Here is a 27,038-nt window from a genome sequence, read left to right on the forward strand (position 1 = left end):
CCAGCGCAGAGCTCGCGACACACTGTATACTGATGTATACAGTATATTGCAGTTGATATACTGTATACTGCATGTGATACTTATTTGCGGACATGTCACAACTTTCAAGATTCAAGATTCAATTTGCATATATTTCATATACAACAGACCGCCGTCATATATCACTGGAATACTGCTGAGAGCGGCGTTAAAACAAATTGTCCTCATAATGGAGCGCTGCAGTCATTTAAAACAGAACCGTATACATATGTACATGTAGTACCAACTCACTCTATTTGTTTCGAATATTCAGCAGAAAATATATTATTAACCAGGTCTTTGGGAAAAGATATCAGATTTTTATAAGCAGCCACATAGGGATGATAAAGGACCCCTCGCTGATTAGGTTCTTGTTTACTTAAGAGCAGAGTTGGCCATGTTAGATGATATAACCAAAATCCAGGCGCTCCGGCGGGGGGCAAGCTGGTCTTGTTAGTGTATGGTATGAGCTGTGACGTTGACCCAAAAGAATAATGTAAAACATGAGACCAACTCAAGTCTATAATGATTGGGAAAGTCTAGATTTCCACAGCTCTAGCCTGAAATTAAGAATTGTTCTATGCTCCATTTTAATTGTATTATTTTCATTTTGAAGACATGGATGGACCAACCAGGAAAGAAATTGATGGAATATTAATATTACATGCTACCACTTATCAAGTTAAATTCATCACACAATAATGAATTAGTATTTGACATTACGGCATTTGATTATTAGGGCATGATCATGTACATACATGTTCACTGTAGTAATGTACACACCAGTCAACCTGATTATAATTTTTATCAAAGTGTAGCACGGCATCAACGATTACTTTATGATGTCCTCACTTGTCATCGATGTATTGACATCGAACAATGGACGGCAATTCGAAATTCTTATGGATAGCTTCAATAGGGACAGCGCCGGTGTCAGTATAATTTTCCTAGTTAAAATAAGTATCTACAAAATATAATCTGAAGCAGACAAGAACAATATTTTTTTATTAATGTTTACTTTCATGGAAAGAATTAAGGCAATCTAGGCTTGCCAAATCGTTCTAGACTTGAGCTGGATTCCTTTTAAATTTATTCTGTATGGTCTGGGAGACGAACGGGCGTCAGTATCGCATGGAGAACTGGGACCGCCTTAATCAGTGTAATCGGATATGTTGTGGAGTTTCGCTTTTGGGCTGTTTGCTGAATATATAGAATTGCGAGTTATGTATACTCTGTATTCTTTCGTCATGGTAGCATATATATTTTCTATGTTGCTTTTTGAATTATCCACAAATAATGAGAACTACAATGTAAACCTCTCTCTGGAGATATGCAATAATACTACTGAAGGGCATATCTAAAAAAATGGGACTTCTCGACAAATATTTCTTTCTTAAATACTACCCGTTACAGGTATTATGATCATTATATCATACTGTGTACAGTTTAAAAATCAAATAATGGCAAATTGTGTATCTTTCTACATTTTGAATTAATTATATTTTCTGAAATAAAACCTTAGCATCAGATAGTGATATACACGAATATGATCTATACTATTATAAATGAATTATCAATTTTGTATTATGAATTAGATAAACAGAAATATGATAGTAAAACAAATTATTTTAATCTATTCTTGTGAGTAGGTAACGAGAGATCTAGGCAACGCACTGACGTAGCCATTTATGAAAAATGAAATATTAAAAGTTTAGGGGTTTGAACATGCACATTGAATGACAGGGAAGAAAGCAACGCAATAATTAAATTATGAATCAAATTATGTTATAAATATAACAGAATATTTAGAAAATATAAGTTTAATTTCTCATTGTTGGAAGGTGTTTAATAATTATATAGATTTTGTTTGATTGTTTGTTGTTTAACGCCGCACTCAGCAATATACCAGCTATATGACGATGGTTCGTAAATAATCCAGTCTGGACCAAACATTTAGTCATTATCATCAAGAGCACCGATCTACGCATTTGGGATACGATGACATGCATCAACCAAGTCAGCGAGCCAAGTCGCCTTCGTAGAAGCATGGGTTGTTGAATGCCTATTCTAACCCGGATCTTCACGGGTATTTTTTTAAATAATAAGGTACAATGAAATTCTGTATATGATCATAATAAGTGTGTATAAGTAGATGGATAATATGTCCATACACGCCAAGTAAATGGTATATGCATTAACTTAAATGCAAATGATTCAATGATGAGTTCTTTCACAAGTCCATATTTCTAGGCATGTATTTGATATTCTTAATAACTCCACAAAAGCTACACAATGGCAACAAAACGGTACCAGCATCACAGATACCAATAATACATGAGATACATATAATTACTTTAAAGTTAAAACATGTATCTAAATAGAAAATTAGAAGGATACACTTCCGACATTTTTCGTATTTTGTTTTCGTTTGGAGAGAGAAGTTGTGATTGGTATCTGATGGGTGCAAACAGGTGTTCCCTTCCGCCCAGGCCTTGCGGCAATGCTATAGCCCAAAATGAAACAAGCCTTGTTCAACAGGTTCAGACTCAAATTTCTATCCCACTTAGGCTCCTTTTAAATTTAAATATAATTTCTCTTGTCGATGTGTCAGAAGAAATGAAATATTACAGCACTGGTGAATAGGTTATATGCGCATGTCAGCGTCGATCCTATAATATCCTTTTTTGCAAAATACATATATACTGATGAATTAAGGTAGTAATACTACGCAAATATATGTCCAGATGCATACATCAGTATCATCTCGTGATCTTAATTCGTGCTTTGAGCCCTTTTTCTACCGGAGATTCTGGGGTGTTACATCACACCAGAAAGCCAGGTCCAAATTCAAGTCATAATTTCATGGTCCGTCTTGTATGTTGGAAACCAATATGGCAATATGGCTAAATATTGCTGAACGTGGTATTAACCCGATTACTCACATAATTATTCCATTTTCTACAGTCATCTACGAACACTATCTTTAAGGAGATATATCTGTATCATCCAAATGTCCATACATATATGTCCACATTTATATGTATAAAGCAAGTCGTCCTGCACTCTTCCTTAAAAGATAAATGTTAAGCATTTCCTCTGTATGGATTTATATAATGTAATATCGTTTTAATGTAATGCTGATGCAGTAAACGTACAACAGACCTAATGCTAGAATAACATCTAATTTCTGAAATGAACATATTTTACAGAAAAAAAACAGTTGTTTAAACAATACTTATAAAATATAAGAACAAGGAGCCAAGAGCCAAATATTGGGCTGTGTTGGACATATTTGTTTCGGGATCTTATGACAGACAAACCTGATGCCTAAGTATAAAGATAAGTAAGTATAGATGTTGTACATATTCAAATATGTTCGTCATAACCCAAACTTGAAAAATATTGAAAGATGAGTGGTAACTATTTATGCCATTATTTCAAATTAGAATGAGAGCACATCAGGAAAGCATGGTACTTTAATATACGTATCTTGTTAACCCAATATTCTTTTTTAAGTAAGAGCAGCATGTATATAGAGAGTATAGGTTTGGTGCGTGACTTATCACACAGTACTTTCAGAAAGTGTGCATATTCTGTTTATCGACAATAAATAACATAAGACGATTCATACGGGTAAATACGATTTACTTCAGAACTAGTATAGATTATTTAAGTGAGTGAGTGAGTATGGTTTTACGCCGCTTTTAGCAATATTCCAGCAATATCACGGCGGGGGACACCAGAAATGGGCTTCACACATTGTACCCATGTCGGGATTCGAACCCGGGTCTTCGGCGTGACGAGCGAACGCTTTAACCACTAGGCTACCCGACCGCCCCTGATTATTTAAGGTTAGGGGGAAATGTATGTAATTAACAGAACTTTGGCCGGGTTTGAAGGATTTGGGTCCTGGCTTGGGCTTTGTGTTGGACGTGTAGACGGCATTTCCAGGTTTGACGTATCAATGACAAAAATGATGTTAGATGCAATTCTCTGCCTTTTCGGGTGAACAATTGGCTTGCCTTTGGATGTGTTTGTGGCCGGTACAACTAGTGGATCGGAATGAGCTCGCGTTTTTGCGAGCATCCAATGTCATCATGTATTATGATGAATCATGAAACATGCTCCTGATGTTGTCGCAATGGTGCAGTTGGCGCTACTTTTGGCAAGGGTTTCTCATGATAATGGAAATGCTTATGTCGCTTTTGTTGACCGATAAACATGAAAAGATATAATGTTAGTGTATATGGTCATGTTATTAAGAAACAAACGACGAGTGGGAGTTGTTTATTGTACGATAAACAACGACAGAGACTCGTTTATTTCTATATGAGATATCAACATTACGTACAGCCTCTTTTAAGGTGATAAATTAGGAAAAAATACACGCTTTACAATATTTACCCGTACTTAAATAATGATGATTCCTTGAATAGAATCCGACAGCGGCCATGCTAGATAAATCCATTTTAGGATTTGAGTTTGGTCCCGCATATTCTCACAATTTTCTCGTCAATCATCTGTACCTTTTCTCCCAATACCGATTGTCATATCACTCTCATTTTCGGATTCTCCAGCAACATTTATTGGGAACAACTCACTAGACACATACCTCTCAAAAATAAGGTCAAATTTACAAATTTTACTTTTCAAGTTGCGAGTGCATGTTCGAATCTCAATAAATGACGTCATGACAGAACAATCTTTTATCGTGAAATAAATATCGCTTCCTTCTTTGTGATTTATCGCGTAGCTATCTTATATCATCAAATGCCAATTTCTAATTGCTTTATCATGACGTATCCGTGTCATGTAGCAATAACATACACAAATATCGTTGACTTCGACGTTGAATAGTGTCATGAAATATGATTATCCTCTTGTGTGCAATATTTCTGGTTGATAAATCTAACATATTCTTACTTTAAGAATAGCGACTATACATTATTATATATCCCTTATCAGGTCTCTGTAACATTTGCAAAATGATACAAATATAAAAATACAACTGAACCTAAATGTAATGTTTTAATATCCTTACGTTGCTGAGTGCAGCATTTAACAACAAACAAACAAAACATAATATCTTTAAGAATTATGTTAACAATTCCGATGCTAAAAATAATCTCACAATCTCCATACCTCTTTCTCTCTATGAAAACATAATAACTTTTTTTTAATAATCTGAAGGAATAATAATGGCAATACTATCATAATTATCATCATTATTTATGTTACTTATCCTCAAGTGAAGTAGTCCTTCACACTATACATTCAGTGAAGAAGCCCATGAACATATGAACTATGTAACATACATTCATGGAAATTAGATGAACAGTTGAAGTTAGCAAATGATATTATTCGGTCGAACGTCTATCAGCCATCTATTCTATTCATGAACAACATTTCACCTGGGACCAACAGAGGGAATTATGACTATCGACTTGCTAATTATTTTTTATATTCATGCCAGCTCAAACGATCTATTGGCTTGATTTATTGTTATGGTATCCACAAAATAAGTAGGATCCGATTTTTTTCCGTTTTTGTTGAAATAAAACTGAATAATATTTGCTGTTTACATATCAAAGTTTGCCAAATTGTTACAAAATGTTTGGCCACAGCAATTCTACGTATCCCCAACATATTGTGCTAGGCACAGTATCACTGGACTGAGGGAGGGCGGTATTCCTCCTTGTGGGTCACCTGCTTGGCAATATGGGACGGGAAAACTGCAGGGGGTGAGGGCAGTTAAGTTGATGGTACAGACAGATAAGAGAGATCATTTTACAAATGTGAAACCTCAGTCCACAAAGGAAGAGGCGAAAGCTGAAACTTGGTGAGGTTTACAGAACAAAGGCAGTTATTTCTAGTTTCTGACTGACTCTCCAAGATACATTTAATAAAACAATTAATGCGTGTGTGTGTGTGTGTGTGTGTGTGTGTGTGTGTGTGTGTGTGAGAGAGGTAGAAGAAGAATTGTACACCATAAAAATGGCTACGTATGTAGTTGGGGTAGATATGTTGAATGCCCGGCCAGTATGACCTTTGAGTCACTACAGTTGCAGTCATTAAAATGCGTAAAACAGTATTTGAGTGAAAGAAAACACTATAAGTGAGTGAAACAAAAGACCTCAGTACAGGCACACCCAGTCCCCCAACCCCAAGTCTGCATGTATCAATACTCATACCTGCCACATCCTCAACCACTTAAATTACTCACACAATCATCTGACAACATGTTCGCCAACCCTCGTATCACAACGCATGCACGCATGCACGCACGCACACACACACATCACATTCTTCTTTCCCCACCATTATGTCTACGTCAGCCATCATGGATCCATGCGCATGCTTTCATACATAATCCATCCTCCCACCATTCCCCAACATCCATCGAACTATAACTATATCCGCCCTGATGTATCGGTATTCGTGCTTTCATACATACATACACCCCCCTACCATTCCCCTACATCCATCGCAGTATAACTATGACTATAACCGCCTTCGTGCATCCGCACTTATGTTCACATTGTATTGCATATGCATCGAATTACACGTTTAAAATATCGTAAATATTTTACAACATGTACATATTATATATCAGCAAACATAGATTATTATAACGCAATAGATTTCATCCGTCAAAACATCACAGAAAGAGGGGCAGCCTGGAATTTTACAATTGCATCTGAATGCACTAAGACGTTCAACTGGTCAGGAGGTGAGAGTTGCGGAAGATTACGGTAAACTTCAGTTACAGATCTCCATTACGAATATCTAAAGTATGAATAAAGATCACAGCTTGCTATGACGTGTACTTCATGCCTGCGGAATTAGCAATGTCCTTAGCTCTAAATTGTATGTCTAAATGCTTACATTAGACAAAGACCCAAATGTATATAGGCATGACCATATTATATTCTACGCAAATATCACCACATTTAAAAACAAAGCTAGATTGAGTCTTTGAAGGGCATTAAGAACTGATGCACACAAGGAAAAATATTTATGGATGTCAACGGAGGAACACTGCGTTTCGGAATATATACTTTCTCCTTCATCAGGTGCATATTATTAAATGCAATGAGGCAGAGAACATATATTTGTACCTGTAAGAACAACAAAGTAAAAAGATAGCAAAGAAGGGAACGCAACAAGGGAAGCCAACAGATAACTGGCATGGCGCTGATTACCCCGCCTCCCGTTTGCCCATTGTCCTTTTCCCATTACCAATCATTCATAAGTTAAGTTTTGGCTTTAATTTGTCCATTGATAATCAAGCATCAACGTCTATTATCTCCACCCTAAAAATATGTAGTTTACTGAGAAAGTGGTATCCAAATATAATGTGTGTTACTGTTGACCACTTTCTTAAAGGCATTGTTGGTTCAAAGCTTTCGGTCATAGAAGCCGTGCCATTTTTCTCTTGTCAGAGGAGTACACAAAGTATACGTCATCTGGACTAACATTTTTGGTTCGGTGGCTGGGTTAGATCGCCAACTTTGTGTTCTAGCGATTGGGTGCCTCACTCACAGTGTGGGTTCAAATCCCGAAAGGGGCTAAACCCAAGAAAGTACGAGAATCTGTACTTTACTCAGAAAGTGTTATCCCAATTATAACATTTGTTGTCAAGAAAACACAATAAATGTATATTCGGCTTTGGATGGGTAATGATATCACAGACATATACGGATATTGATGATGACTTGGAGGAGCTTCGTAACGCACGTCTTCTCAATTCAGGGATTGGTAAATCCAAATATGTGTTTGCGCGTGCGTGCGTGCGTGCGTAAATGTGGGCCTGTTGGATGTTACATAAAACATTCATCTTGAGCGGGATGGTAGTTCGAGTTGGATTAGCATGTTAACTATATGATCTTCTTTAGGCAGAGAATGCCGCGCATGAATGTATTGATGAAATTCCTAGGTACATGGGGCCTTTTCGTCCCCAGGAATACCCACAGTGGAGACTTCAATGGGGATAGGGTGTACACAATGTGCTACCTGGTAGATTGTGTGTCATCAGACCGGACAACGTTGGTTTTTGACTGATTGTGGCGTAAAACACACTTATTCATTTACTTATATCGGAAATTGAATGTTCATCTTAATTGTTATTGTTGAACATGTAATATATTTTTTAAGAAATAAAACAGTGACATAATAACTACAACTTTATGTGAGCGCGAGTAGCTTTTTAGGAATGAGATGAATAAGTCTTATAAAGTTGTGAGCTTCTTCACAACCGTGTAACTATGAATTGACTTTATTGGGTAATCAAAAAAGAGATAGGACCTAAAATAGCCAAATTTCATACGATTTCACTTGTCCACCATCTTGGATGCAAGGCGAAAACATTTCAGCGCGGTTGAAGCCACTGAGAATGCCCCCTGCAGAGTTGGACGAACATTCTGCGGTGGCGCGGCTGAGTTGACCAGAGGCTATCAGCAGTATTTCCTGTCCAGGTTACTTAGGTCAGTTGTGTGTGTGTGTGTGTGTGTGTGTGTGTGTGTGTGTGTGTGTGTGTGTGTGTGTGTGTGTGTGTGTGTGTGTGTGTGTGTGTGTGTGTGTGTGTGTGTGTGTGTGTGCGTGTGTGCGTGTGTGTGCGTGCGTGTGTGTGTGTGCGTGTTTGCGTGCGTGCGTGCGTGTGTGTGGGGTGGGGGGGGGGGGGGGTAGGGGCGGGTGAGATTAGGGGGATAGATGATAGATTTAGCAACAAGTAAGGTCATCTTGAGTGGGAGGGTATTCGCAGATGGATTAGCATATGAACTATGATTCTCTTTAGGCAGAAAATGAGGATCCACGATGTTCGATCTGGTAGAAGTGTGTTATCAAACCTCACAGCATTGGTTTTTTTGACTGACTGTAGCGTCAAAACAAACTCATTCATTTACTTGAACTGAATGTTCATCTTAATTGTTATGGATAGTCACGGAGCCATGATCCAGAGAACAGGGTGTCATTAGATAGAAATAAACTAAGTAATAATAGGATTACCAGAAAAACGGGGTTTTACACACAAGCCAATAAACTTCGCTCATTAACACCAGAGTAAGTCAGTACAAGATTGAAAACTGCCCCATAATTATGTATGACATGCTTGTCGGGTATTGCTACATATATATGTGAAAACAAAGTTATTAAAATGAAATGCAAAACTGATGAAAGTTAACAATAAACGTGTATACGTGTTATATCGTCACTGCAAAAATAATGATTGTTTGTCTTTAGTATTAACATTCAAATACGTTATATCTGTATTAGCGATATTGTCTTTGTTCCACCGGTGAGTCAGCGTTAGCCGTACTATCTCGTAGTATAATTGAATTTCTGAAGACATCGCGATACAGTTTTTACGATGCATCACGTCTGCACTAGCGCTTGATAACAGCCTTGTGTTTGGGTGTTTCAGTGGTTTAAATCGCTGCTCTTGATATTGTTGATTAAACTTTGATACTATGAACAATATAATGTTATGTGAGAGGTTGACTTTAGAACGGTAACATACTAATAGTATATGGGATGACATAAACAGAACAATGAGAAGTTCGTCCAGATTAGTGTATAGGCAATATTTAATAATTAAAATAATTACATTCAACAACTCCCCTTTTAAGTCCATTTTCCTGACTAAGTAAATGCAAGAACAATCGGCCGGAAAACAATGTATAGTTCTTGTCCACTTCCATATGACTATATAGCATACAATAAGCTATCGGGTCCCGTTTAGATCGGTTTGGGTGGCAGCCTAGATGGCCATAGAATAGTTTCACCTTGGAATCTCCCATATCACTGGGAATCCTCTTCAATTTAAATGGAGTTACTCGTTACGATTCCGAACCTACACGTGACTGTGTTTATGAACCATTGTCAAATAGTGGTGACATTAAATGTAGGAAACAATACGCGAAATCGCGCATGCACAGAACGGAAAATTTGGTCAAGGCATTAAGTAATCCGCATGCGCAGAACGATTGATTTCAGTACTTCCGCTTAGCGCTTCGAGTGCAGCGTCAAACGCGGGCCTGTAATCTAACACGCGGGGACTGACCAATGAAATCTGAGAAGTAGAAATACCGGTAGACGCTGTTGCTTGATTGACAATGTCAATCAAGAAAGGGAGGAGCTTAACGCTATCGTTCTCTCCCAGTAAATTCCGATGTCAAATAACGACGTTATTTGGACGGAAAAACGATGGTTTGAAAACGTCCAAATAACGTCGTTTTTCCGTCGAATGACCATATACGGAAAAAAACGACGTTTTCGTGTTTGCAGTGCGATTTACTTCAGAACTAGTATAGATTATTTAAGGTTAGGGGGAAATGTATGTAATTAACAGAACTTTGGCCGGGTTTGAAGGATTTGGGTTCTGGCTTTGGCTTTGTGTTGGACGTGTAGACGGCATTTCCAGGTTTGACGTATCAATGACAAAAATGATGTCAGATGCAATTCTCTGCTTTTTCGGGTGAACAATTGGCTTGCCTTTGGATGTGTTTGTGGCAGGTGCAACTAGTGGATCGGAATGAGTTCGCGTTTTTGCGAGCATCCAATGTCATCATTTATTATGATGAATAATGAAACATGCTCCTGATGTTGTCGCAATGGTGCAGTTGGCGCTACTTTTGGCAAGGGTTTCTCATGATAATGGAAATGCTTATGTCGCTTTTGTTGACCTATAAACATGAAAAGATATAATGTTAGTGTATATGGTCATATTATTAAGAAACAAACGACGAGTGGGAGTTGTTTATTGTACGATAAACAACGACCGAGACTCGTTTATTTCTATATGAGATATCAACATTACGTACAGCCTCTTTTAGGGTGTTAAATTAGGAAAAAATACACGCTTTACAATATTTACCCGTACTTAAATAATGATGATTCCTTGAATAGAATCCGACAGCGGCCATGCTAGATAAATCCATTTTAGGATTTGAGTTTGGTCTCGCATATTCTCACAATTTTCGCGTCAATCATCTGTACCTTTTCTCCCAATACCGATTGTCATATCACTCTCATTTTCGGATTCTCCAGCAACATTTATTGGGAACAACTCACTAGACACATACCTCTCAAAAATAAGGTCAAATTTACAAATTTTACTTTTCAAGTTGCGAGTGCATGTTCGAATCTCAATAAATGACGTCATGATAGAACAATATTTTATCGTGAAATAAATATCGCTTCCTTCTTTGTTCTTTGTGATTTATCGCGTAGCTATCTTATATCATCAAATGCCAATTTCTAATTGCTTTATCATGACGTATCCGTGTCATGTAGCAATAACATACACAAATATCGTTGACTTCGACGTTGAATAGTGTCATGAAATATGATTATCCTCTTGTGTGCAATATTTCTGGTTGATAAATCTAACATATTCTTACTTTAAGAAACAACATACACTTTTTTCTTGAATGTCCCAATTACACTATTCCCAGAAATATCATGTTCGCTAACATTATAAAAGCTGGAACTACAGGTACAATACAAAATATTCTCTACGGTGATGTATCCATATCTGAAAGTCACAATAACCTCATCTTCAACAGCGTTCAAAAATATATACTGTCGACTAATAGATTCGAGTAACCCTTTATCATTAATACAGAATATCGCTCTGCGACCATTTATTATTAATTACGCCATCGGTGAATAAACTGCATGCATGTATATGAATACATGTGTATCTCTGCCTCCTTCTGTAAACATAATGTTTACGGGTATATATCCTGGTGTATGTGTGTAAATATGTGTATGTATATATATGTATGCATGCGTATTCAAGGGTATATGTGTATGTATGTACATGTAGTGTGTGTAGGTATGCATATGTGTACATGTACATAAGTGTTTGTATGATTGTGTAATTATATATGTAGTTTTGCATGTATTTTGGATTAATGTGTACATACAAGTAAACTGTGTCTATAGACAATTCTTATGCATGACTGTCTATGTTACTCTTGTAAACATTATGTTTATGTTCTTGTGTAAATATATTTCTCTTTGTTACTTCTCTTTGTAATAAGTGTATATGTATCTGACTATGTGTATGTATGTATGTATGTATGTATGAGTATGTATGATTGTGTGTATATATGATTATGTGTATATGTTTGTATTTCTGTATACGTATGTATATGTATGTGTTTCTGTATATGTGTATATATATGTATAATCAATGTCTGTACATATAGAGTAGGGAAAGGGCCACCTAAGTTGGATAACTTTTGCCCAATCCCGTTGACCATATATGTCAATAAAATATGTTTAAAACAAACTTTAAGAATAGCGACTATACATTATTATATATCCCTTATCAGGTCTCTGTAACATTTGCAAACTGATACAAATATAAAAATACAACTGAACCTAAATGTAATGTTTTAATATCCTTACGTTGCTGAGTGCAGCATTTAACAACAAACAAACAAAACATAATATCTTTAAGAATTATGTTAACAATTCCGATGCTAAAAATAATCTCACAATCTCCATACCTCTTTCTCTCTATGAAAACATAATAACTTTTTTTTTTATAATCTGAAGGAATAATAAAGGCAATACTATCATAACTATCATCATTATTTATGTTACTTATCCTCAAGTGAAGTAGTCCTCCACACTATACATTCAGTGAAGAAGCCCATGAACATATGAACTATGTAACATACATTCATGGAAATTAGATGAACAGTTGAAGTTAGCAAATGATATTATTCGGTCGAACGTCTATCAGCCATCTATTCTATTAATGAAGAACATTTCACGTGGGACCAACAGAGGGAATTATGACTATCGACTTGCTAATTATTTTTTATATTCATGCCAGCTCAAACGATCTATTGGCTTGATTTATTGTTATGGTATCCACAAAATAAGTAGGATCCGATTTTTTCCGTTTTTGTTGAAATAAAACTGAATAATATTTGCTGTTTACATATCAAAGTTTGCCAAATTGTTACAAAATGTTTGCCCACAGCAATGCTACGTATCCCCAACATATTGTGCTTGGCACAGTATCACTGGACTGAGGGAGGGCGGTATTCCTCCTTGTGGGTCACCTGCTTGGCAATATGGGACGGGAAAACTGCAGGGGGTGAGGGCAGTTAAGTTGATGGTACAGACAGATAAGAGAGATCATTTTACAAATGTGAAACCTCAGTCCACAAAGGAAGAGGCGAAAGCTGAAACTTGGTGAGGTTTACAGAACAAAGGCAGTTATTTCTAGTTTCTTACTGACTCTCGAAGATACATTTAATAAAACAATTAATGCGTGTGTGTGTGTGTGTGTGTGTGTGTGTGTGTGTGTGTGTGTGTGTGTGTGTGTGTGTGTGTGTGTGTGTGTGTGTGTGTGTGTGTGTGTGTGAGGTAGAAGAAGAATTGTACACCATAAAAATGGCTACGTATGTAGTTGGGGTAGATATGTTGAATGCCCGGCCAGTATGACCTTTGAGTCACTACAGTTGCAGTCATTAAAATGCGTAAAACAGTATTTGAGTGAAAGAAAACACTATAAGTGAGTGAAACAAAAGACCTCAGTACAGGCACACCCAGTCCCCCAACCCCAAGTCTGCATGTATCAATACTCATACCTGCCACATCCTCAACCACTTAACTTACTCACACAATCATCTGACAACATGTTCGCCAACCCTCGTATCACAACGCATGCACGCATGCACGCACGAACACACACACACACACACTCACACATCACATTCTTCTTTCCCCACCATTATGTCTACGTCAGCCATCATGGATCCATGCGCATGCTTTCATACATAATCTATCCTCCCACCATTCCCGAACATCCATCGAACTATAACTATATCCGCCCTCATGTATCGGTATTCGTGCTTTCAAACATACATACACCCCCCTACCATTCCCTTACATCCATCGCAGTATAACTATGACTATAACCGCCTTCGTGCATCCGCACTTATGTTCACATTGCATTGCATATGCATCGAATTACACGTTTAAAATATCGTAAATATTTTACAACATGTACATATTATATATCAGCAAACAGAGATTATTATAACGCAATAGATTTCATCCGTCAAAAAATCACAGAAAGAGGGTCAGCCTGGAATTTTACAATGGCATCTGAATGCACTAAGACGTTCAACTGGTCAGGAGGTGAGAGTTGCGGAAGATTACGGTAAACTTCAGTTACAGATCTCCATTACGAATATCTAAAGTATGAATAAAGATCACAGCTTGCTATGACGTGTACTTCATGCCTGCAGAATTAGCAATGTCCTTAGCTCTAAATTGTATGTCTAAATGCTTATGTAGACAAAGACCCAAATGTATATAGGCATGACCATATTATATTCTACGCAAATATCACCACATTTAAAAACAAAGCTAGATTGAGTCTTTGAAGGGCATTAAGAACTGATACACACAAGGAAAAATATTTATGGATGTCAACGGAGGAACACTGCGTTTCGGAATATATACTTTCTCCTTCACCAGGTGCATATTATTAAATGCTATGAGGCAGAGAACATATATTTGTACCTGTAAGAACAACAAAAGTAAAAAGATAGCAAAGATGGGAACGCAACAAGGGAAGCCAACAGATAACTGGCATGGCGCTGATTACCCCGCCTCCCGTTTGCCCATTGTCCATTTCCCATTACCAATCATTCATAAGTTAAGTTTTGGCTTTAATTTGTCCATTGATAATCAACCATCAACGTCTATTATCTCCACCCTAAAAATATGTAGTTTACTGAGAAAGTGGTATCCAAATATAATGTGTGTTACTGTTGACCACTTTCTTTAAGGCATTGTTGGTTCAAAGCTTTCGGTCATAGAAGCCGTGCCATTTTTCTCTTGTCAGAGGAGTACAGAAAGTATACGTCATCTGGACTAACCTTTTATGGTTCGGTGGCTGGGTTAGATCGCCAACTTTGTGTTCTGGCGATTGGGTGCCTCACTCACAGTGTGGGTTCAAATCCCGGAGGGGGCTCAACCCAAGAAAGTACGAGAATCTGTACTTTACTCAGAAAGTGTTATCCCAATTATAACATTTGTTGTCAAGAAAACACAATAAATGTATATTCGGCTTTGGATGGGTAATGATATCACAGACATATACGGATATTGATGATGACTTGGAGGAGCTTCGTAACGCACGTCTTCTCAATTCAGGGATTGGTAAATCCAAATATGTGTGTGCGCGTGCGTGCGTGCGTGCGTGCGTGCGTGCGTAAATGTGGGCCTGTTGGATGTTACAAAAAACATTCATCTTGAGCGGGATGGTAGTTCGAATTGGATTAGCATGTTAACTATATGATCTTCTTTAGGCAGAGAATGTATTGATGAAATTCCTAGGTACATGGGGCCTTTTCGTCCCCAGGAATACCCACAGTGGAGACTTCAATGGGGATAGGGTGTACACAATGTGCTACCTGGTAGATTGTGTGTCATCAGACCGGACAACGTTGGTCTTTGACTGATTGTGGCGTAAAACACACTTATTCATTTACTTATATCGGAAATTGAATGTTCATCTTAATTGTTATTGTTGATATATTTTTAAAGAAATAAAACAGTGACATAATAACTACAACTTTATGTGAGAGCGAGTAGCTTTTTTGGAATGAGATGAATAAGTCTTATAAAGTTGTAAGCTTCTTCACAACCGTGTAACTATGAATTGACTTTATTGGGTAATCAAAAAAGAGATAGGACCTAAAATAGCCAAATTTCATACGATTTCACTTGTCCACCATCTTGGATGCAAGGCGAAAACATTTCAGCGCGTTTGAAGCCACTGAGAATGCCCCCTGCAGAGTTGGACGAACATTCTGCGGTGGCGCGGCTGAGTTGACCAGAGGCTATCAGCAGTATTTCCTGTCCAGGTTATTTAGGTCAGTTGTTTGTTTGTGTGTGTGTGTGTGTGTGTGTGTGTGTGTGTGCGTGCGTGCGTGCGTGCGTGCGTGTGTGTGTGTGTGTGTGCGTGCGTGCGTGCGTGCGTGCGTGCGTGCGTGTGTGTGTGTGTGTGTGTGTGCGTGTGTGCGTGTGTGTGTGTGTGTGTGTGTGTGCTTGCGTGTGTGTGTGTGTGTGTGTGCGTGTTTGCGTGCGTGCGTGCGTGCGTGCGTGTGGGGGGTGGGGGCGGGTGAGATTAGGGGGATAGATGATAGATTTAGCAACAAGTAAGGTCATCTTGAGTGGGAGAGTATTCGCAGATGGATTAGCATATGAACTATGATTCTCTTTAGGCAGAAAATGAGGATCCACGATGTTCGACCTGGTAGAAGTGTGTTATCAAACCTCACAGCATTGGTTTTTTGACTGACTGTAGCGTCAAAACAAACTCATTCATTTACTTGAACTGAATGTTCATCTTAATTGTTATGGATAGTCACGGAGCCATGATCCAGAGAACAGGGTGTCATTAGATAGAAGTAAACTAAGTAATAATAGGATTACCAGAAAAACGGGGTTTTACACACAAGCCAATAAACTTCGCTCATTAACACCAGAGTAAGTCAGTACAAGATTGAAAACTGCCCCATAATTATGTATGACATGCTTGTCGGGTATTGCTACATATATATGTGAAAACAAAGTTATTTAAATGAAGAGCAAAACTGATGAAAGTTAACAATAAACGTGTATACGTGTTATATCGTCACTGCAAAAATAATGATTGTTTGTCTTTAGTATTAACATTCAAATACGTTAAAATCTGTATTAGCGATATTGTCTTTGTTCCACCGGTGAGTCAGCGTTAGCCGTACTATCTCGTAGTATAATTGAATTTCTGAAGACATCACGATACAGTTTTTACGATGCATCACGTCTGCACTAGCGCTTGATAACAGCCTTGTGTTTGGGTGTTTCAGTGGTTTAAATCGCTGCTCTTGATATTGTTGATTAAACTTTGATACTATGAACAATATAATGTTATGTGAGAGGTTGACTTTAGAACGGTAACATACTAATAGTATATAGGATAACATAAACAGAACAATGAGAAGTTCGTCCAGATTAGTGTATAGGCAACATTTAATAATTAAAATAATTACATTCAACAAGTCCCCTTTTAAGTCCATTTTCCTGACTTATAAGTAAATGCAAGAACAATCGGCCGGAATACAATGTATAGTTCTTGTCCACTTCCATATGACTATATAGCATACAATAAGCTATCGGGTCCCGTTTAGATCGGTTTGGGTGGCAGCCTAGATAGCCATAGAATAGTTTCATCTTGGAATCTCCCATATCACTGGGAATCCTCTTCAATTTAAATGGAGTTACTCGTTACGATTCCGAACCTTCACGTGACTGTGTTTATGAACCATTGTCAAATAGTGGTGACATTAAATCTAGGACCAATACGCGAAATCGCGCATGCACAGAACGGAAAATTTGGTCAAGGCATTAAGTAATCGGCATGCGCAGAACGATTGATTTCAGTACTTCCGCTGAGCGCTTCGAGTGCAGCGTCAAACGCGGGCCTGTAATCTAACATGCGGGGACTGACCAATGAAATCTGAGAAGTAGAAATACCGGTAGACGCTGTTGCTTGATTGACAATGTCAATCAAGAAAGGGAGGAGCTTAACGCTATCGTTCTCTCCCAGTAAATTCCGATGTCAAATAACGACGTTATTTGGACGGAAAAACGATGGTTTGAAAACGTCCAAATAACGTCGTTTTTCCGTCCAATGACCATATACGGGAAAAAACGACGTTTTCGTGTTTGCAGTGTAAAGGGCGTACACATATTCTGCCACTGTGTCATTAACTGTGTACGAGCAGCAAGTGCGTGTTGCACGAAGGTTACCTACGCATACCCCTGGTGACGCAGCAGTCTGATGCAATGCATTATATATACAGCATGAGTGCTGCGATGAAAGAATACATTAGGAGGGCGATCGTTAAGTGGTGAGTACTACTTGTGTTGTGGTAAATACCGTATTACATGTTTGTTTTAATCAACCCGTAATGGAAATTCCCTTGACCAGTCAGGAGATCGGCTCGTCCACAAGTGTCCGTATGTCTCCTGAATCAACTGTGCCATGTCAACATCATCGTACAAAAGTAGATCGCAGTTAGGATATGTCTGCAAATGCTCATGTCCGGCTGTGACACAATTGTCCAATATCGGGCTCGTTATATCAGGTTCACGGTAAAGCACAGCTGTGTAATGCCCACATATCTAGGTTCGTACACAACACGTTTACAGTAACGTCAACATTGAAATAATTTGACCGAATAATGAATATATAAACCCTGTGAGATCAGGTTGGCTGTAAATAGTGTGCACAGATTATGACCCGAGCTCGCGTGTGTATGACTAGTGTGAGCAGCATGTCAGCGCACTACAACGAGCGTCGTTTTACCCTTGGTAATTCAGCTAACCTATAGTAACAAGTACAAAGTTCGACTGCTGCGATAACAGACTATGTTAATAAGACGAAAACCGTTCAGCAGTAAGTATCTGTAGTTTTGCATGTTGTAATATGTTTTACGTTTCACATGTCCGCCTTCTTGACCTATTCGTGTTTTATTGTCCTGAAGGAGAAACTAGTGTCCTGATTAGCGAGGTCCCACTTGATGTTTAGCGGAACATTGCTGTCCACAAGTGCATTATGCCTACTTTTGTGTTAGTCAACTGTGTTTGTCCATATGAACGTTGCGGTATAAAAAAAGATTGCGTTTAGGCTACGACATAGCAATTTAAACATGTGTTGTCATAAGACAATGCTGACAAGATAATTTGGGCTCAGGTTTTGAAGTGAAAAAATGTGTGTGTTTAGAAGGTTGACTGACCGAATATTCCATCTCTAGCAGAATTCCCCAGTTACTTGTATTACTTGGTTAAATGTCGACCCCGAATAATAAATCTGTCCAATAAAGTATGATTCCATCAATATATTTCCCTTCAGACTCAAGTCGTGTATACCATATTCAGACGCTCTGGTCACTGGATTTAAAAGACAACGACCTGTCGTCGCCATGGAGATACGTGTAGCTGATGATGGTGGAGATGAGTTGACGATGATAAGCTACAATGGCCGCAAATATCCAAGGTTTCCCGTAACTGTGGATATGCATCCATTGGAGCAACTACCATCTGTTGAAATCCGCTCTGACGATATCCTGGTGTGTGCTTTCCCTAAGTCAGGTAGGTAAACTGTACCTATCAATACAGTTATATAGTTCAGGGAAAATTGCACGTTAGTTTAAAGGGTCCTTACTGTTAAAAGCACTTTTAAGCGTTGAAAATCAAGACAGTCCAAAGATGAATAGGGAAATTGTACAAGCCTCGATCTTCAGCTTTTTGTTATACAGTGACGCAACACAGAATTGGTTTCCCACAGAGTGTGATACATTGACGTAATAATTGTCGAGGTAACCCAGTGGAAAGTGAACAGTAAGTCAGGTATACACTGATGGGATACCTGCGATACAGGTGAAGAATTACTGGATTGTCTCGTCAAGGTTTTGCGTTCATGCAAATTGTGTGTGCTACCGGAAGAGCTGGACAGTAAACGTTCTTAACCCTTTTCGCGACCACCTGGGGTAATCACTGATTTTCAGTGACCCATTCATATTAAGTTCACTTCTATTTTGCCCTTACGCCGAGTGGTTACAGTAGATAATCGAGACTGATTATTTTCTGGCTTTGACATTAGTTATGTTTATACTCTAATCACTTGTCGTTACACACATTTTTTTTATCTCAACCAAACTCAAACAGTCTATGGCTGTGATTTGTGTTTTAGGCGTACACCATTGCACGTGGCTGCAGTAGGACGTCGTATGTGTCGGCGTTGAAAACTCAAAACTAGTTTGCCCGAATTACGAACCTCCATATGGTATTACTATACAGGTACCCACTGGGTCTGGGAGATGGTCCGCCTGCTGGTGGCGGGAAAACTCGACCGTGATGAAGTCAGCAAAGGGACTGGCATGATGGAATTTGTCAGTGAAGAAAAATACAAAGATCTTCCTTCTCCCAGGATCCTCAACTCTCACTTGTTGTTCAACGAACTTCCGGAGCAGGTTAAAGTAAAGACACCTAAGATCGTGTACGTGACTAGGAACCCAAAGGACGTGACTGTTTCTTTTTACAACTTTGTGAAGAAACTGCCGATGTGCTACAACTACACTGGAGAATGGAAGAATTTCGTCCGCCCCTCACTGGAGGGGAAGTGTGAGTGATTCTTAGATAAAGAAATAGTGGACAGACCTTATGCATACGTGCACTGCAGATCTCATAAATCCCAGTTATGTTCTCCATTGATTCTGTCAGGCTACACTTATCATGGGTTGAAACCCTAAATCCGTCCCGAGTAAAATCCGTGGTCGATCAGTACCATTCGCATGGTCGTGTTCTTGTTCAGGAGGTCGTTTGTTTAGGAGCATTGCGTTTTCCTCAGACATCTAAATGATAAACCGTTCAAAGTGGCGTTAAACCTAACTCTTCAACCTATTCCAGACCATGACTTTGTGACCTTGTGATGTCATAAATATGTTCTTTGTTTCAGTTGACTACGGTTGCTGGTTCGACTATGTGAAGGACTGGGAGGAGGTGAAGAAAACCACTGACGTCCCCATACTGACACTCAGCTATGAAGACATCAAAGAGGTAAGCAGGGCTACTGAAAGATGTTACTCACAGTAGTCTGTTTGAACGTAATATTAAGCTTATTTTTGTGTCCCAATCTGCTGGAATATTGATCAACGAGGCAAAATCGCCCACTCACTTGTGTTCCTTGCTTTGGTGTTTGCATAGTATTCAACGTGACAGTGAAGAATGCAAGTTGTTGATTGGTCAAAATAAGATTGAAATCTGGATCCATTATTACCTCTGAATTAACAAACATGCAAAAGCCTTCAATATGAAGCCAACCCAACGATGCGTACACCCTACAGTCGAAGATGTTATGTTGATACCCAGGAAATGACTTAGTTGAGTCCAAGCAGCGCAGTCATGCAACAGGCTGCCAGGACATTAAATAAATCTGTGGAGATTTATTATTTTCTTAAATCAATTCTTGTTGAAAATATTATATATTGTGAGCATTATTTTGAACTAATCAAGAATATAAGTAAATAATCTTGAACTGGAGTTACATTGTTACCCGTGGTCCCTTTTCAGCACATTTTATGATAGCTGGCGTATTTTACAACAGTTCTAAAGCGCTCTTGTCAAATTTCAAACCACAGAGGATTAGTTTACTGTGTTTTTCAAAACGTGTGTTAATGTTAAATAGTCTAGTGTTGCAGGACATAAATATTTAAAATATAATTTGAAATTATGAACAGAAAAGTAAAAACGAACATTCTACCATGGATTTGGAAAATACTCGATTCTGATTCGTCAATCAGAGGTATAAATTCCCAATAACTAACTCTGATTGAAACAGCCGTTTTAACAGCTAGAAAAATTGCTCCGTCTTAGCGTTACTGGGTTTACCTCGTAATTTAAAAACAAACAGAGAGCTCGTGTTGATGTAAGCTGTTTATGTTGCAACCCTAATTTTAGTTTTCTTACCATGTGTGTTCTCGGTCATTGTCTGTTCATGATATTAATAATATTGATGTTATACGTTTAAGGATGCATTCCGCGAGATGAAGAAAATGCAAGATTTCCTTGGCACAACGAGAAGTGATGAGTTCATGAAGGAAGTATGCGATCACTGCAGCTTCGCCTCCATGAAGCAAATCAAGGTTATGGCCGACATCGTGTACAGAAAGGGTGAGTATGTACCCCCCTTGTACTCTCTGTGGAATCAAATTTATAGACAAGGTGAGCATTTAGCTACCAGTACGCCCTGTGAGATGGAATATAAAGAATAGATGGTATTTGTCTCTCCAAGTACGCGCTATCGACTGGCTATCTCGAAAATATAGTATATATCTCCCAGTACGCTCTGTGAGAGTGAATATGTAGAAAGGATGATGTATTTCCCAGTAAACTCTGTGAGATGGACTATCAAGACAAGAGGATAATGTATGTACCAATAAGCTCTCTAAGAGGCAATGTCTGCAACAGATGAGCCTGAACATATAGGACAGATGAGTACTAACCACTGTATTGAATATCTGGACAAGGTGAGCATTAATCTAACGATCAAGCAGTCCCTGGAGAGTGGTTAGAGAGGGTAGATTGACTTGATGCACTTTATACTTTACACTTAATGTAACAACTATTGTGGATTGACGAAAAATGTATACTCTTGGGAATTATGCAGACTATACTTCAATGCATATAGTTTGTATACTAATGTCAGAAGCCATAACTGAAGGGAGAATATAAAATGCTATTGCTTCTCTAAAATCAATCAAAGCCTAAGAATAAATCTTCGAGTGCGCTCTGTTGAATGGAATATCAAGAAAAGTAATAGAATAATAGAAAATAGAATAATTCGAAAAGTTTAGATTTTACTTCCTTGTACACTTGTGGAAAAGAACATCTCGAAATGGTGAGTATTTACCTCCCAGTATGCACTGTTGCATTTATTATATCTTTGACATGCCGGGGATGACTTGTCACCTGATGGCTTTCAGTAATGTACAAAGACAATATGCTGAGACGTCGTTGCCAATGTTAAACGCTACCTTTGCTACTGACAAAACTTTTTTCATAATTACAAGCAATTTGAAATGTACTGATAAATTTCGTAAATTTATGTTCTAAAGGTAGCTAAAGTTAATATTTTCATGTTTTGCGCCTGAATTTCTTATGTTATTACTTTAGGTGGTACCGGTGACTGGAAGAATTGGTTCACTGTCGCCCAGAATGAGTGGTTTGACAAAACCTACCAGGAGAAGATGAAAGATTGCCCTTTAGAGTTTAGGTATACATTGTAATAACGGCATTGGGTTAACTAGAGTATTGAGTGAAAATGGTTAGAGTAGGCGGATTGATATGGGAAAGGTTGTGTTTGGAGTGTTCAAGGGAGGATAGAATGGATACTGTGAGTGCAATGAGTTGGTGGACCCGGTGACTAGAGAGGATAGTGTAGGCAGAGAGATTGCGAGTGAGCAGAACAGATGGTTGCACAACGGAGTAGAGATGCAGATACTTTACGCCGCATCAAATGCTATACAAGGGTAAAGAGTTTGTGAAAACAATACATGTATACAATCCAACTCCTTGATACAATGTAACGGTTCTTCTATGCATGTTTTCTTCCAAAAATGTTGAGGTCATTAAATATTGTCTGTATGAATTTTAAAAAGGAGCAATTCATTTTAAGTTTTGTCCATAAATTATGATTAATTGGCGCGCCTTGTATTTCAAAGACATTGTCTGCATGTATTTAATATTATTTCGTCATTTGTGATTATTCTTTCTATCATCAAGTGTTGAATAAATTGATGTCACCGTTTTAATTCATCAATGTGTGACCCTCTCTCTCCAATTTGTTTTCAACCCATTTGTGCATTGGACCGATGGCCTCTCCTTATTGCTTGAATAAACCTTTTCTGAACACAACGTGTTTATGCTTCACATTCAGTTAACCTTAGATTTTGAATACAGTTGTCACAAAAAAAGTCAACCATAATTCACTTTTTTATTGTGCGAATGGAAGGACTACCTTGGCTTGGCTTCAAAAGTTATATATTTTATACAGGTTTGGTTTCGGATATGTCTGGCAACAAGAACATGTATATATAGTGTATCTAGTTTTATATCAAAGTTTGTATATAGACTGAAACCATCTTACAAGAGAAAACCCTTAGGCTCTTAGAGTCCATTGTAGGATTCCGACGATAGCATAGGTATGTGAGATCCACTGCGGTCAAGTGGATAGAGCGTCCTCCCAGAGCGGAAGGCCATAGTTCGATCCCGTGGCCGCGTCATATAAAAAGGCTTTACAACACTTTACCTGTTGTTATCCTAACTAGCGTACGGCATTAAAGAGATAGGGTCTGAGTATGGTGAATCCATGTTAAACTGCGGAATGGTATCTTATTGGGGTAGCATTATAAAATAGCCATACGTTCGAACTGGTACACACACACACACACACACACACACACACACACACACACACACACACACACACACACACACACACACACACACACACACACACACACACACACACACACACACACACACACATACACACACACACCTGAAATGTTAAACCTGAATTCACCACACATCACCGTAAGCATGTGATCACAATACAATAGTGTTGACTTTATCCTACCTCGCCTGTGGCACCCGTCACAAACTCTTGCAAAGGGCAGTCAAATGTTCATCTGAATAAACAAGGCAACAGATCCGAATGCGAAATGGACGCGTCTTCGACCAACCCTGCGTCCTGGGGAAACCGGTATATAATTGATCTCCATACTGGTTATAAGATGCAGTGACTTGAATCGGTGATCAAGGATCCAAGAGAAAGGGTTGGACATTATACTCTTGAACTTAAGGATCTTATGTATAAACTTATACTATGGTCCTATAGAGTGAGTGAGCTTTTAACAGTATTCCAGTTGTATCATGGCGTGTCAGCTTAATGTGGGAGGAAAGCAGGAAGTGATGCAGGTCTCAGACGTTTACCACTTCGCTGAAATCCACGAGCACGGGTATATGGTGCTGACAAACGTAGAAACATAATCGGGGCGAACCGGGATTCGAACCCACAATCATAGGTTTCTGGCGTGTCCAAGGGACGCAACTCTGCACAGCGAATCGCGGCGCCTCAGACGACTGGGCCACCCGTGACCCCCTAATACTATAGGAAGCGTTACAGCAGCTTCATAATTATGTTCAGCATTGTTTCACGTTTCATTATAAGTTATAAAATAATGTAATTTTAAGCACTATAAATGTCCTTAAATACATTATTTTATGTGCCAACATCATCATTACTGTATATTGATTCATAAACAAGTGCTCATGGAATAGTCGGAATCGTACACTGGAAGATAACTCACACATTATAAACTTCATCATAGGTCCACCTCCCGAAAGCTGGAATATCTGACTATGGCAAAAATCACACGCTTTGGCTTCTACACGACCAAGATTTCATGGCTGGAGCTGTTTATCAACGGAAACCCAACACGTCTGGCCAGATATCCAAATGAAGTAGGCCTTAGTTCCTTTTGGGTTTGAAAGCGCCAAATGAAGTAGTCTTATCTCCTTTTATTTCGAAAGCACTGAAGGTCATTGCCAGCCAAATGCCGAGTCATCAGTCACGCCGTTGTACGACTTCTTGTGTTGCCGGATACCAAATGAGGTCACCCTTATCCCAGTATTTTGTCCTGTATTTAGATTGAAAAGAGTAGGCGTTATTATGGACGAAGTGGTTGTTTTCACATAATGTGTTGGTTTCGTTATAAGAACGTGTGACCATTCTGTGTGCCTTGCTGGCTTTTCTCTATATGCCATGATGACTGTTCACGGGTATATAGATGAGTCAGCGGTCAGTAGCAAGTCCGCCACCACCTTCACACGTGGCTTCAGTGAGGATGCACGGTGGAAACATGAGAAGGAACCTTGGGCCATTGGATACTGGTAGGGCTGCATGGATTTACTTACATGTCCCTAACTTCAAAGATATTCTGACAAATACTGATGTTGATTTTTTTACACACACACACACACACACACACACACACACACACACACACACACACACACACACACACACACACACACACACACACACACACACACACACACACACACACACACACACACACACACACCTTCACACACACACACACACACACACACACACACACACACACACACACACAAAGCTCAACACTATTTTGGCGGCCTCGCATTGTTATGCCAAACATTTACTTCGCGTTGTTGCAGTGTTGGGATTACACGCCAAAGTTTCATGTAAATATATTATTAAACGTTAGCATTGGTTACAGTAACATTTCGTGCAATCGCAAATGAGTCGCTTAGCTGCATTCGTAGCCATCATGTCGGCCAACATGAGGTTTAAACAAATTTGTATTCATATATTTTACATATACCGTTTAAAATATTCAACACGACCATCAGGCGTGCATTTTCTAAAAGTTTACTCCCCGAGACGGAATATTTCCGTCTGGGACGGTCGGGCAGTCAGGTATTTCCAACGCTGATCAGAGGTAGAAGATCAAATGAAAGATAATCATTTCTAACTGATGAAAACACACGTTATTTTTTTCCACTTAGCATTAATACAGTTTACGGTGAGCATTTTAATTGTCAGGAACTGGAGCTGTGCTAATAACGCCGTCAAAATAACTAAGATAGATCTACACACACACCAGATCACCTCGGCAACCGAAACTCGATATGGGCTTCGAACAGGTACGATCTAAATTTTCAGGAACATTTATGACATTTACAGAATTCAGTCGTGATGACTTTAACTTTACATTGTTACGATTTCATAGTACGTAGTTATCATTTTACTCTGGCTCCTGTATCGCACTCGATGTTGCCTGTAAGGGTCTGATTCAGCAGAATTCACTATTCAAGGTCATTACAATGATGCTCACCTTCAAGGATACACCAACCAGGGCGGCTACTTTCGGGTCTTCAACATGTTGTCGGAACTGGATCTGCCAGTAAGAGCGAACATTGACACATTGGATCAATGCGGTTTTATGATGACTAGATGTTTTATTTGCACTGGCATTACTGAAATCATGAAGTCGATATCTGTTTTATCTTCATGTTGAGCATGGGATGTATATTGGAGTGAGTGAGTGAGTGAGTGAGTGAGTGAGTGAGTGAGTGAGTGAGTGAGTGTGGTCCTTTTTTTAACGTCTTTTGGTATCACGCGACGGAGATCGAACCCCAGACCTTCCACTCTCCGGGCGGACGGTCGACCATCAGACCACGGAGACGGTCTGTGAAACAGTAAATGACCACACAAGATATCATATTGAAACACACACTTTTAGCTTTACGATCATAAAAGGCAATAAAATGGATCAAATAAGTGGAAGCAGCAACAAGTAACATGCCCTACAATATATGTCAGTACACAC

General features: G+C 38.8%; 1 protein-coding gene across 1 annotated transcript; it reads left to right on the forward strand.

The window, feature by feature from the left end:
- The first annotated feature begins 18,340 nt into the window (after nt 1-18,340).
- Nucleotides 18,341-23,514, forward strand: LOC125380091 (sulfotransferase 1A1-like). The gene is made up of 6 exons (XM_048396329.1): nt 18,341-18,496; nt 18,953-19,191; nt 19,900-20,223; nt 20,558-20,658; nt 21,630-21,771; nt 22,774-23,514. The coding sequence occupies exons 2-6, from the start codon at nt 19,023-19,025 to the stop codon at nt 22,884-22,886; spliced, it is 849 nt and encodes a 282-aa protein (XP_048252286.1). The 5' UTR covers nt 18,341-18,496; nt 18,953-19,022; the 3' UTR covers nt 22,887-23,514.
- Nucleotides 23,515-27,038: the final 3,524 nt, after the last annotated feature.

This window comes from Haliotis rufescens, unplaced genomic scaffold (assembly GCF_023055435.1).
Source record: "Haliotis rufescens isolate VD_foot unplaced genomic scaffold, xgHalRufe1.0.p SCAF_15, whole genome shotgun sequence".
NCBI classification, from domain to species: domain Eukaryota; kingdom Metazoa; phylum Mollusca; class Gastropoda; order Lepetellida; family Haliotidae; genus Haliotis; species Haliotis rufescens.